Genomic DNA, 14,931 nt, shown 5'->3' with positions numbered 1-14,931 from the left:
TTATTTACTGTATCTTTTATTCTATTCTTAGGCCATTTGTTTTGTTATTCTTATTCGTGACTTGTTCTGTCTAAATGTTTAATGTTGAGTGATTTGCAGTGTCAAATTTTCCTCAGGATAATACATTTCTATTCTATTCTATATATTTGAAAAGTCTCCATTTATTCAACACTTCTGAATTCACTGACAAACTGAACTGAAAAAAATAAGGTGCATAAAAAAGCAAACAAAATTCCTCAACAGGCTACTCACCATCATTAGTAGAGCGGCAAGCAACGTTTGGGGACAGAGTGAAATATTCTTAAAACACTGTCCCTCCACTCATTCCTGAACTTTTTTGTTAAGTCCTTCTCAAATGCCAACTGAATTAAATTGGCCTTGCGTCGATGAAGCATACTAAGGCAATGTTCTGTAAAGACGTTCTTGAGGGTAGAAAACGAATTCTCACAGAGTGCCGTGCTAGCTTCAGTAGTGTTGTTGTTGACATCAGTGCCCACTAGGACTGTCCCCGACTAAGGATTTGGATAGTCGACTTTGATTGGCCATTTTATTTTATTTTTTACCAGGGCGGGCACAGCTGACTCAGTGGGCGGGCCCGGCCCCCAAATGCCCGCCCATGCCGCCGGGTCTGCTAACGTTACATTTTTCATGCTTTCGTTCTAATCTATAAACATTTATGGTGCACATTCAAGACCCCTAGATGATTAACCTTTTGATATAGGTGACACCATGACCTTTCCATGGTGCTGTTGTGCTACAAGTAACGATTCTCTCAGTGGCCTGCAGTGTAAATGGCAAATTAGCCGGTACCATGTAATGGAGAAGGGCCATTACTCAATCTAGAGCTAGATCTGTTGCTGGAATTCTGGAATCTTGAGCAGCTCCTAACCTCCATCAGTCACTGAATAGGAATTCCTTGGGGAATTATGTTGGATACTGATGTTAATGTGGTGATGGTGGCGAGTCGTGTTCCCTCCTCAGCAAATAACATTTATTTTAAACCAGGCTTTCTTGTATTGTCCAAATAATTGACATTCATTGTAACAACTGCCCTCCATTGTCCAAGGTCCTGCTCAGAGGCGGATATTCACTACAGCGTCATTAGTGGAATATTTTAAGCCTGTCATTGCACAGACTAATTAAAGACTCCCAACAATAATAACAATGTAAATCTATATAAAAACCCATATGATCTTGACAAGTGCCTTCCTCCTACTTTAAATCAGCAGTAGAATGGGGGGCAAAGAACAGCTGCACGCTTGTACTGTTGGAACAAAGATGAAAACACTAACAATTGTTAGATAAAAAACAATTAGCCTTTAATGTACTCAAAATCTGATCAACATATACATCTTCTGAAACACTTGAAAAATAAATTACACCAATTTTTTTTTGCATAGTTCTGATCTCTGCATCACACTTGCCATTCAACTGACATTCACATTAAGTGTTGCAGAATCACATTCTGGGGCAACTCTCTCAGTAATACTTTCTATGAAGCCCCTGCCTATAATGCATTTTCCTCAAGACTTAGTTATAGCACATTATAACGCAATCATGAAGCATTATTAAGCAAGTATTGTTGTAATTGTGCATAGACCGGTATATGATTTTACAACAATATTCATAATCTCTCAAAGCTTTTTTTATAATGACTTAAATAACATCATGTATCATATTACTTATATCATGTACCTTATAATTTGCTTACAAGCCACTGTGAAGTGGTTCATTATTCACCTTTAGTGACTTGTAATCATATTATAATAAATTATCATTAATTTCAGTTATTATAATGTATTATGGCAGTTTTATTAATTATCTGCAATGTTCATAATATTTTTTGTTACATTTTACACCTATGATCTTTGACTGTGATCATTTACGACAGATGATGTATGAAAAAGCTTCATACTTGTTATAAAGCATACCCGTCTATGCCCGATTACAACCACACTTATAACATTAAAAACGTAACCATAATGCATTATAAGTACATGCATTATAGAAACAGGCTTCATCGAAAGTATTACTCAACTCTCTTCTCTTTGTGCATGCCTGAAAGAAGAAGAAAGAATCAGGCACAGTAAACTTCTAAAAAAGGTCCCCGAATTCCGAGGAGAGAATATAAAACTTGGCAGCATTTGTAGCCTTTTCTTCTCACACAATACTAAGTCGCATCTCCCTTGCACAGGCTTTGGTTTCATGTGGGAAAAACTATTGCACTATACTTTACCCTGCAAAATACACAATCTTGGAACCATCAACCTGTACTTTCGCCATATTTTCCTTTCGGACCTTTGATCTTCGCCTTGAGAATTCCGTATCTCTACATGCTTGAATCCCTGTTCCCGGAATCCTCCTTTCCCGACGCTCTCCATCGGTGTAGTCTGGGCTGTAGTCAGCTGATGAGGATGACGTCATCGCTCTCTGGAACTCTGCAACAAAAACGATCCAAGAACATTTTGCATTAGTCACCGGGACCAGGGTTAGACTTCAATCGTTTAAATTCCTTTTTAATGTGGGGTACATGAAAACCATTTCACTGGCATTCCCTAAGGTTCCACATACAGTACCAGTGAATAAATACTTTAAGTAATACCCCAGGGAGGTCAGATTTGGGGGTTTGTTAAGACAGGGTGGGCCAGAGCACAGACTCAAAAGATAACACGGATGAAAAAAATAAAAAGGGCATAGAGAGATATGAAAGGAGGGTGGAAACGGTCTGGAATTCTGGTGACTAGATACCCCATTCCTAGAGTAAATCCCAACAACAAAGTGTTTTGAGACCGATAGCCCTGCCAAAGCACGTCTTTGCACACTCTCTCGTGTTTGGATGTTTGCTCTCCGAGTGGTAACAGTTACTGTAAGTGCATGTTCCTGTTTGGCATTAAGGAGGTAAACAATATGTTGGATGTTTTTCCTCTTTATCTTATAAATCCGCCGTAAAACAAACAAAAGCAACTACGTTCCGCTTCCCCTGCCTGGTACACTTGGCTTTGCAAAAGCCTTAAGCAAACGGGTGATACAAAACCAAACCATCAGGTTTAAGAAGTGAGACCTATACATCTCATGTTGGCCAAACATTTTTGATTCTCTCCCAGAGAATCAAGGGTCAAAGAAACCGAAATCGCTTTAAAACCCAATTGAGTTTTCTCTCCATTCGTGCTCTCAAAATAGAAAACAGTACTTGCAATACATATTAACCATTTAACCTCTTAAGTCCTAGCCATATTTTCAGAAAATTCGCCCTAAAAGTACACTTTTACAAGGTGCATTTGCATGTTAATGGTATCTAGGGACATCTATGGACATCAGGGAATGTATTCCCAGTGTCAGAAATACTGTGTCTGTTACTAGGCTTGAGTAAATTGTAATGAACCAAATGAGAATATCAATACATTTATTTTTATCTTTGACTGTGAATAACACCATGCTCAAATTGACCATACCTGAAAAATCTAAGCAAATTAATAGATGGAAGATGATTAAACAGAAGGTTTTGTAGATACAGTACTGAATACTGCCATCCGGACACATGCCATTTGAAATATGATTATAGAATATAGAATATCAGGCATAAAATGGTTATGCGATTAAAATGTGATTAATTAATTACAAATCCTGTAATTAATTAGATAATTTTTTTTAATCGCCTGACAGCACTAGTATTAACATCATCCCACAGGATGCTTCTGTGACACTTCTGGAACCCCCCTCAAACTGAACAGTGACATCTCCTTAGCAAATGATCTCAACTCCTTCTATGCGAGGTTTGAGGCTGTGAATAACAACACCAGCCTACAAACCACGGCAATGGGGGGGGGGGGGGGGTCTGCTGATGGAGACTCAGTGTTCAGGGTAACAGAGCATGAGGTGAGACGGATCTTTAAAAAAGTGGATATCAGGAAGGCAGCAGGACCGGACGGCATCCCCGGCCGCGTCCTAAAAGTCTGTGCCGACCAACTGGCCCCGGTATTCACTGACATCTTCAACCTGTCCTTGGAACAGGCCGTCATCCCCACCTGTCTGAAGAAGTCCACCATCATCCCTGTACCCAAAAAATCTACGCCCGCTTGCCTCAACGACTACCGCCCTGTAGCCCTCACCTCCATAGCCATGAAGTGCTTTGAGAAGCTAGTGAAGGGCTACATCTGTTCCTCCCTCCCCATCAACCTGGACCCTCTGCAATTTGCATATCGCCCCAACAGGTCCACGGAGGACGCCATAGCCCATGTGCTGCACACAGCAGCATCACATCTGGACAAGAGGCAGGGGAACTATGTGAGAATGCTGTTCATCGACTACAGCTCAGCATTCAATACCATAGTCCCCTCCAAACTCATAGCCAAGCTCAGGGACCTGGGCTTGAACTATGACCTGTGCCAGTGGGTCCTGGACTTCCTGACGGGCAGACCCGAGGTGGTAAGAGCCGGCAACTGCACCTCCTCATCCATCACGCTCAACATAGGGGCCCCCCAGGGCTGTGTTCTGAGCCCCCTCCTCTACTCCCTGTACACACATGACTGCGTAGCACAGCGGAACAACAACACCATCATCAAATTTGCTGATGACACAGTAGTGGTGGGCCTGATCTCTGCCAACGACGAAAGGGCCTACCTGGAAGAGGTAGAGAACCTGTCACAGTGGTGTCAGGAGAACTGCCTCTCCCTGAACGTCAGCAAAACAAAAGAGATGATTGTGGACTTCAGGAGGTCGGGGGTCAAGGACTACAGCCCCCTCAGCATCGACGGGGCACCAGTTGAGAGAGTGAACAGTTTCAAGTACCTCGGAGCCCACATATCCGAGGACTTGACATGGACCACACACATTGACAGTGTTGTGAAGAAGGCACGACAACGCCTCTACTTCCTCAGGCGCCTAAGGAAGTTCCAAGTCAGTCAGAAGATCCTTAGGAACTTCTACTCATGTACAATAGAGAGCATCCTGACCGGCAACATCACCTCCTGGTTTGGGAATAGCACTGCACAAGACCGTAGCAGACTACAAAGAGTGACACGTTCAGCCGAACGCACAATTAGAGGGGGGCTTCCCACCCTCCAGAACATTTACAACAAGCGGTGCAAGGGGAAGGCTAAGAGAATTATTAAGGACTCGAGCCACCCGAACAACTGCCTCTTTGAACTGCTGCCGTCAGGCAAGCGATACCGGAGTCTTAAGGCGAGCACAGAAAGACTCAGAAGGAGCTTCTATCCCCAGGCCATCAGGCTGCTAAACGAAAAAAATCGCTAAACGAACAATAATCACTATGCAACAACCATCAAATGCACACAGCACACACACCCACACGCACACACTCACTCAAACAAACAACACACTGCAGCACCCACTCTCCACACTTTAGATCACACAAACACACTTACACTTTATATTTATTGATAAAGGATTTGCACTACAACTCGTACACCTACTGTGAATTGTACCTAAACTGCACCTCGTCCATTTATGCCTTGCACTATATAGTATTGTATATTAGTACACTGCACAGTATTGTATATTGTATGGTAACTACGTCTACGAACATTGTACATATGTCTAAACTGAACACTGTGACCTCTTTTTTTACTTCTAATTTTTACTATGTTTTTATTTCATACTTATCTTGTCATGCACAGTCTCTGGAGCGCAACAGTAGGAAGCATTTTGTACAAAAGTATTCTGTACTTCTGTATGACAACTATTAAAGAAACTTGAAACTTGAAACTTGTAATGTTAGACCACCATGCTCCTCATCTTGCTGATCTTCATCACTGAGTGCTGACAAATTTGTTGGGATGAATTATGTTCACACATTCAGTTTAGTTCACGTGACACTCTCACTACTGTATATGCATAATGGACACTGCAGCAGAGTGGGTCGAAGAAAACTAGGGGCAGGCTAATCGTGTGTGGATGAAATTTCATCGAGCAAGACGTCACTTCACTTAATATGCTGATCCGATTTGTGCGATCGCAGAGAGTGAAATGCACTCCCAAAAATGTAATATTGCCACGACAAAGAGTGCAAATTACAGCATTCTTACTAAATTTTGTGAAACTTGATGAGCACAATCACCAAAAGCCACTGGCCATTTGAAGTTCAATCTCCGGAAGGCTGGGAAACATCCATCTAGATTTTGACATTACACCTCATTAGTACATAATGTCCCTGTAACTGAGACCACACTTTGCCAAACACTTTGAGAGACCAGAGGCAGGATGACGTGAGCCCATTTTGCTTGAGAAAAAAATAAGTTTTTCTAACAGAATAGGAATAATCTGATCCGATTCCCATCATCTTCAGACCACTTAAGAGCACCGATTCAAAAAGCCGACTACGGGGGCAGTCCTTGAACTTTACGCGTCGACAAAAAAAAGGAGCTTAGAATTCCCCTCAGTTTTCGAGAGCCCACCACACAGACCAAAAAAAACATCCTGTGAAGACGGAACAACAACAGACGTCACCGGACATGTCTGAACACACATGTTATGAGGATGATTCCATGTGGGCCTATCTGTGTATCTGATGTGACGGGACGCTGAGGGCGGGAGACAAGAGGGGCCTGCTTACCTCCCAACATTCTCCAACCGATTACCTCAGATGAAGAACCACAACCATAACTCTGTTTTAGAGTTTCAGAGGAACACCGTTCAGGTGTTCAGACATTCTTATCTAAAAATGGTAAGTGAAAGTGTTGTGTTCATCTATAGTTAAAAACAGTAAGTGGTCGAGTACTTTCTATTCTATTGTGATATTATCACATTCACACTCCCAAGTGTCTTTATACCTGTACATAATACATATTATACTTCAACTCTGTACATGCATCTGATTAGCACTACATTTGGTAGCACTAATTTGTATATTTTGTATCCAGTGTAATCACTACATTGTATATTGCCGTTGCACATTACTGTTACATTTGCACTTTGGTTGGATGCCAAACTTATTTTCGTTGTACTGTACTTGTGCTGTATAATGACAATACATTTTAATCTAATCTAATTAGTGTAAAAAAAATAAAGAATCATGATCATATTCAGAATGCGTTAAGTGTGTTGAAGAGGCAGTTTATTTATTTTCATTGTACTGTACGTGTGCTGTATGATGATAATACATTTGAATCTGTATTTTAATAAGTGATTTGGATCGACTTTACATCTACAAATACACTGTGGCTCGGGAGGTAGAGCAGTCGTCTGGTAATCCGGAGATTCCCAACTCGATTCCCTCCCCTCCCGGGCAGCGTCGAAGGGTCCTTGACACTTAACCCCTAACTGCTCCTAATGAGCAAGTTGGCACCTTGCATGGTTGCCTCCACCATCAGTTTGTTTTTCATTTGTTTTACCCTTTACCTTGGTGGCACCAGAGATGAAGATGGTAGATACAAAAAAAAATATATATAAATGCACCATTTACCATTTACACAGGCGGTCCAAAATATTGTATATAATTATATTGTATATAATTATCATATTGTATATTATAATATATTGTATATTAGTATTGTATATTATTGTTATATTGTATATTATTGTACATTATTGTTATATTGTATATTATTGCCTGGAACCAAAAAGACAAAGTCAGTCTCACCACAGTCTAGCAACTGTCAAAAGTCAAGCTTTTGAATTTTTCTCATTTGTGCGGAAAAGGAAGTAACAAGCACATTCGATGAATACATCTCCAGTGATAGTGAAAGGGATAAGGGATGTGGGCCACTTGCAAGCGGATCCGTGTACTGAAAATCACTCTTCCTCATTTAAAAAAAAAACCACACGTTTTAAAACGTCTGATCATAAATGTTAGTCTAGACTCTCGACCCCCGAAACCGAGCCGAACGGACAGCGGTCACACAGCGCCGGACTCAAACCGCCCGTCACTCATCGTCGGTGTATTATCAACACATTACAACTAGCCTCCGCTTACACAAATGTTTTCTAGCTCATTTGACGGAGTCTCAACGTTGCCCGTGGCCTGTTTATCCTGGGAGCCTGTACAGTTGAGAGGAGGCCGGGGGGGGGGGGGTATCTTCCCACCGTACAGCCTCAGTCTCTCTGTAATCAGCCCATTGCTGGGTGTGTCTGCATAGCTCCCACCGCTAATTTCATTGCTCTCCGACCACATTCGGGCCGCGGCCCAAACCACAGTGCAGAGGAAACCTCTACTCCGCTCCACTGCCTGCCTGCCGATGATAGAGATTGGCTCATGGAAAAGGAATGAGAGCAAAGAGACGGGCAGTGAAATCCTAATGTTGGGATCTCATCGTGCCAAGCGATGAGGCGTTACTGATGCACACAGAGTTTTTACATTGCAGCGAGTGGGGAAGTATGTATGCACGGGGGACGGATAAAGTGTGTTGACGCAAAATGTTACAACATTCAACACTGAGATAACTGGGCTACACTGAGGAATTCACTCCAAGATTTAGTCTTGTTATGCCAGATTTTGACACCGTTTTGTCATGGCCGACACATTTCCAGTTCGCTCTCCGATTATGAATGTGAAGAACGGCGACAGGGTGTCTTTACTCCTCTGTAGTGTCACATGATCAAAGAACAGCGATGTGGCGTCCGGGACGCCCCGCGAAAAGTCTAGCATGACCAACGCACAGCTTTTATAACGCCATGATAACCTAAATATCATGCAGTCTGATCCCGGCCTTACCCAACTATGCAACATTTGAGAAATTATGATTATTGACTACTGTAACTATCAATGTATCACCATTACTCTGACTTACCACATTGTGCCATATCGCAATCAGGGCAGTAGTGTGGGAAAGGGCGGCGTAGCCTTTCAAATGATAAACAAAACGCCAAAAAAAGGTACGCACCGTCTACACTCCAGAATCCCAGTCAGCACTATAACACCGATCTGTTGAACGTCTCCGTACCGTTTACAGCAGCAGAGCACCGAGCATCCCGTGTCCACGTTCGTCTGGCTGCTCTCTTCAGCGGGAGGGAAGTCCTTCAGCTCTTTCAGGAACATCTGCAGGTCCGTCATTGGGAATCCAGTCCTCTGGTAGTTCTGTCAAGAAAGAAGAAAGGAGCAAAGGACAAATAAAAAAAAACGTGACAAACTAGAAAGGTGCGCTCAGTAGAGTGCACATCTCCACCAGGCGGAAGCCACACATTTATTTCTCTCACAGAGCAAACAAAGATGCCTACAATGTTTAACAAATGCAGACTATTACACACTATTATACACCATTACACTATTACATAGTTAGGCAAATATATCTTTTGGTGGAAATCAGGAGATTCACTAATTTGAGTACTGAACGTTTGGCCTGATGGTGGTGTTAGAGGAAAGGTCATGAGGTCACCAACATATCTGGGGGTCATGAATGTGCACTGCAAATTTTAAAAGACTCTAACCAAAGGTATTTGAGATACACTAATTCTGCCTTGTAGTTTGACAGTAGTTTGCGGACGGAAAGAAAGACAGAACCGATTGCATAATCCCCCCCAGGCATCACGGGTGGAGATAAATAAAACACCCCAAAAATTACTCTTCGTTTGGTTTAGAGAAGTGGGCTTGTGACCAGAAGGTCACTGGTTTGATCCCTAGGCGGAGGACGTGAATGAATAATGCTGGGTGGGATAAGTGAATGAGTAACACAACCCATTGTTAAAGTGCCCTTGAGCAAGTGCACTTGACCCCCAACTGCTCTGGTGTAGGTGCTCAGTGGCCACAAGGGTGAGGGTGTGTAACTGTGTGAGTTTGAAGCATGGCGTTGCTTTGTTTTGATGTTTGACATGTCACACGTGTGCTCTCTTGGTATCCAATTCTATTACTGGGGGGGGGGGGGATACCACAGGTGGCTCAGGAGGCAGAGCCGTCGTCTGGTAATCCAGAGATTCCCGTTCCTCCCGGGCAGCGTGTCGAAGTGTCCTTGAGCAAGACACTTAACCCCTAACTGCTCCCGATGAGCAGGTCGGCACCTTGCATGGTCGCCTCTGCCGTCGGTGTGTGAATGTGCGAGTGAATGGGTAGTAGTACCTTAATGGTCTCGTAGGCGTCGGTGATGAGGGCGATGAAGAGCGACAGCACCATGTAGATGAAGAGCGAGATAAAGGAGTAGAGGTAGACACGGCTGAAGAGCCACACCAACGTGTTCTTGTCCTTCAGCTGGGCGAAGGTGCTGAACATGTCATCGCCGTTCACCAGGGAGAACAGACACTCTGCCACGCGGCTCAGGCCCTCAAACTGGTAGAGAGAGAGAGAGATAGAGAGGGGGGGGGGGGGAGAGTGAGGGAGAGAGAGATAGAGAGAGGGCCATTGAGATTAGGGTTTTTGAAATACTGTTGTGATTGTAATGTTATTTTGTTTGCTTTGGTCAATGTAAGTCACATGTTGTTATCATGCCAATAAAGCACACTGAACTTGAGAGAACTCTTGACCGAGAGAGCGACTTTCAAAGTACAAGTTTACAATTATTATTTAATTAGTGCCGCTTTGGCAACCAAGGTGTGATTTCCATTTATGCTGAAAAGAAAAAGTTTTTTTTAAGTTGAGAGAGAGAGAGAGAGAGAGAGAGAGAGAGAGATGGTACAAGAGAGCCAGAAAGAGAGATAGAAGGAGGGACCGAGGGAGAATGACAGAGCGAAGAGAAAGGGAGTGGATATATATGAGAGAGAGAGAGAGAGAGAGAGAGAGAGAGAGAGAGCGAGCGAGAGCAAACAAACTAAACAGACATCCAGCTGTCTGAGGAGGGGGAGAACCCCATCATCCAAACATAATGTGGAAAAAAACCAAGGGAGCACTCTCCGAAGTACGATAAACATCTAAAAACACATACAACACCTATGATCCCCAGGCTCAGAAAGTACAGGACAGTAAACCCCTCCCCCTGGGAAACATCCTGAAGTTTATCCCCAGAGCCAAACACATTGCAGGGAGAAAGACTTAGTCCCCAGAGACAAACGCACTGCTTAGTTTAGTTTACTCAATTTATTTGATCAGGGACAGTGCATATCAATCAACAGTTATAAATTTATAAATGAATACAAATTAAAAGCTGTAAATATGCCAACATTAGCAGTTTTCAGTTGTAGTCCCTGGGCCAGATGTTTAAGCCAGAAAATAAATAGAAAAATATGACATTAGAGCTAATATAAAAACAGATTAAAACATATTCTGTACATTCACTCACTAGGCATTCGTACAGGGACAAATCAAAGCTATACATGTATAAGCACCGTATAGGCAGGCACACATATACATAATCATAAATCACATAATCACAATCAGGACAGTCAGGCTAGTGGGCAAGCATATGGGGGCTGGGCAGCTGGACTGTGATGTGACTTGCTAATGGTCATGGCCAGAGACCCGATTTTGTAACAGCCATGATTTGAGTGTGTGTGTGTGTGTGTGTGAAGTGTATTAGTATTGTGGATGTGTGATGGAATGGTGTTCCAGAACTCTGCAGCTCTGATCGAGAAGGCTGATTTGCTAAATGCGCTTTTTCTCCCTCTAGCACTGTTCTGGTGAACCTGCTGCTTTCCGTTAAAAACTGTGAGAGAGGTGGTAGGGCTAGACTGTGTTGGATTTTATATATCAGGATGGCATCTTTTAGGCTGCGGTTACACTAGGCCCGGTTTTCGTTTCGGTTTTTAGTTTCAGTTTAGCTTTTCAGAATGCTACGTAATGGCAGGCAAGTTAGACATCGTTTTTGCCTCCTGAGCACAGTGATGTATATACATGTAGTACAATGCCGTGGCAGTAGGTGGCGATGTAGTTCAAACATGAAGGCCATTTTCAACCAATCAGAAAAGTTGAATGTGCCAATACGCTTCCTGCTAAAAATCAACAATCCACCATCTTTAAATGCCTCGCGTGAGCCATTTAGTCAACGTAGCATTTATTTTTGAAAGAAAGTGCAATAAACAAAATGGATACATTCACTGTGTGTTCTGCCTCTCATTTGTTGAAACAAAACCAACATCAACACAATTTACCACCAAGAGTGGATAGTTTAGTCTCACAAAAATATCTCTGATGTTGTTAGCTACATGCTAATGTGAATGGCATTCTCCCTGTATATAGTTAGCATCGAGGCTATTAACGTAGTAACGTTAACGCCATTAGAAATGGATGAAAACTTTATTTAACAGATTGCAGAATGGGTACAATACGGCTCAATACACACAATTGTTAAGGGTATGCAGACTGTTGTAGTTTTGGACTGGGCTCCTTATAACAATAACTTGACAACACGTTGGTAGCCGCAGCTACTTGGGACAGCTCTGCTGTAAACACTGGAAATAACCGTGCAGAACGGCTCTGTATCCGGCTCGCGCAGATTACATGGCACCATTGTCTGCGAGTTTCGGCACCTTTTCAGTGTTCCCGCTAGGGGAACGCGTTTTCCTGCCAAAACTGCGTTTCTTTTTAACTTGGACATGCAATGCATGATGCAAACGTAATCATTCAGCAACAAAAAAAAAAATAAAAACCCCAGTGTAACCATGGCCGTTTCAGCATGTTTTCCCAGCTTAGCAGGGCATGTTTTTGGAGGATGGTACAGTGGTGGTGGCAAAAGGGTTTCTTGTCCAACACCTTCAGGGCCTATTTATGAACTGAATGAATTGGTGTCAATGTGGGTTTGCAGGTCTGAGACCAGCTGGTTATGCAGTATGTCAGATGGGACATAATTACCGAGTTGAAATAAAGTTTGGCTGTTTCCATGTTGAAGCAGTCTCGGATGTATTTAAAGTTGGCTGTTAAATTTTACGGCATGTGCAACTTTTTTTTTTACCTGTTTTCTGAAGGTGAGGTTTGAGTCCAAGGTTATTCCGAGGTATTTAAAATCTTTGACTACTTCAAGCCTCTCCTTTGCTGCACACATGTCTGGGTCAGGTGTTACACTTACAGATGATCTTTTTTCGAAGAACATGCAGACTTGTTTTCTTTGCGTTGAGGTGGAGACAAGTTTTCTGAGAGCCATTTGACTGTGCGTGCCATTATTGCGTTCAGTTTGTGTGCTGCCTGGGTTTTGTTGTTTGCGTGCACGTAAACCACTGTGTCGTCTGCATACATCTGTATCTGGGCTGTTGTGCCAGCACAGACAGAGGGCAAGTCGTTTATGAACAGACTGAACAACAAAGGTCCCAGGATCTATCCTTGAGGCACCCAGACATCATATTTCAAGGGGGTGATGTGATGTTGTTAATCCCGACACGTTGTGTCCTACCCTCGAGATATGATATCATCCTTTTTATTGCCGTGGGTGAAAAGTTGAACCTGGAAAGCTTGGTGGTAAGTAGGTCATGGCTGATGGTGTCAAAGGCCTTTCTCAGGTCAAGGAACACCGCTCCGACCACGCAGGGAGAAATACTTCATCCCCAGAGACAAACACACTGCAGGGAGAAAGACTTCATCCCCAGATACAAACACACTGCAGGGAGAAAGACTTCATCCCCAGAGACAAACACACTGCAGGGAGAAAGACTTCATCCCCAGATACAAACACACTGCAGGGAGAAAGACTTCATCCCCAGAGACAAACACACTGCAGGGAGAAATACTTCATCCCCAGAGACAAACACACTGCAGGGAGAAGGACTTCATCCCCAGAGACAAACACACTGCAGGGAGAAAGACTTCATCCCCAGAGGCAAACACACTGCAGGGGACTCCCCTGTTCATCGTCAACGTGACCAAACCTCTCAACTGGCTCCGCGTCCCTGCGGTACTGTATTGAAAACGTTGTTTGTGTTGCTTGATAAGAGTGTTTGAGACGTGCAGCTTTGTGTACCCTTAAAGAGGTCAAATGCAATAGGGCTGTTCTTGGCACCATCAATCTGAAAGCGAGCACTATTTGCAAAAGCTGTGGTGTAATGTTTACACTTGTCATTCGTCTGTATAATTTACTATACGGTCCAATCAATCATGGGTTTGTGGATTTCTTTTAATCAACGGGTCAGACAAAATGACAAATTGGCCCACATTATATTTGGACAGTTACACACCAGTTGATGTTAGGACTATCAACAAACCTTTATTGTTTAGTTAGTGAAACAGCACCTGGGGCCTTTATTTATCAAGCGTCTTGAAAGCAGGAGCGCTGATCTGAGAACAGATTGGATCATGGTCATGTGACATCATGAGCACTGATCCTAGATCAGTACTCCTACTCTTGGAATTGTGGCCCTGGTCCAAAACTGCTGAGGTCTATCCAAAACCTTGTCTCTCCACTGTGAGTAATGCCTCGTGTAGGCGGACAGTGCCATTTTGGACTTCCGTAAATAATTTATCTTAATTTGCAAGGATGTCTAAACACACTTCTGGACTTCCTTGCAGTCATTTAGCTTATCTCCTGGATAGTGGGGCTGATGTCCTTAGACAAACATGCACAAACAGTGCCACCTTGTGGCTGTAAATCGACAGTGTTTCTATAATAAGGGGGCCAAGAGTGAAGTTGCCTCTAATCTAAACATTGATCCAAGGTCAATGTTGTAGCTTCTCCAACCAACGTGTTTGAATAAACTCTGCTGGATGGCGTCTTCCGGAGGAGAGCAGACCTCAAAGTGAACTGCAAACACCGTTTCTTAATTTCTTCAACTTTGCTCGAGTTTGGGGCCTACAGTACTACAGTTGGAAACAGCTGAGGAAATAGTGTTTTTGTGGCCAAGCTCTCAAGACACTTGTTGTGGTCCAATCATCACATGTCCTCCTCACTCACAGAACTATAGGATTCATGTTTAAAAAAAAAGTAATGGCATTCATGGGGTAGTACATCACATAGAGGTCTGAGTGCAGAGAGAGGTAGTCAACTGTGATGTACGGTAGCAAAATCCACCCATGCTCCACTTCAACTACGCACAAGAACTGTATGACTCCGGTTGACTCTGCCTTGAACCAGAGTACCTATTTGTTTGCATTTTTGCAATAGTGTTTGGTCTTTATTCTTTTACTGTATG

At 43.0% G+C, this 14,931-nt stretch overlaps 1 protein-coding gene across 1 annotated transcript in view; it reads right to left on the bottom strand.

The window, feature by feature from the left end:
- Positions 1–1,333: 1,333 nt before the first annotated feature.
- mcoln2 (mucolipin TRP cation channel 2) overlaps positions 1,334–14,931 on the bottom strand; it is a 46,892-nt gene continuing 33,294 nt past the window's right edge. Inside the window, exons 12-14 of the mRNA XM_084338053.1 lie at positions 10,007–10,213; positions 8,898–9,031; positions 1,334–2,438 (exon numbers count right to left, since the gene is read on the bottom strand). Coding sequence (XP_084194179.1) covers positions 2,402–2,438; positions 8,898–9,031; positions 10,007–10,213 — 378 coding nt within the window. The 3' untranslated portion in view covers positions 1,334–2,401. The remainder of the gene's footprint in view (positions 2,439–8,897; positions 9,032–10,006; positions 10,214–14,931) is intronic.

This window comes from Notolepis coatsorum (assembly GCF_963971535.1).
Source record: "Notolepis coatsorum genome assembly, chromosome: 2".
NCBI classification, from domain to species: domain Eukaryota; kingdom Metazoa; phylum Chordata; class Actinopteri; order Aulopiformes; family Paralepididae; genus Notolepis; species Notolepis coatsorum.
This window is presented reverse-complemented; position numbering and strand designations above follow the sequence as displayed.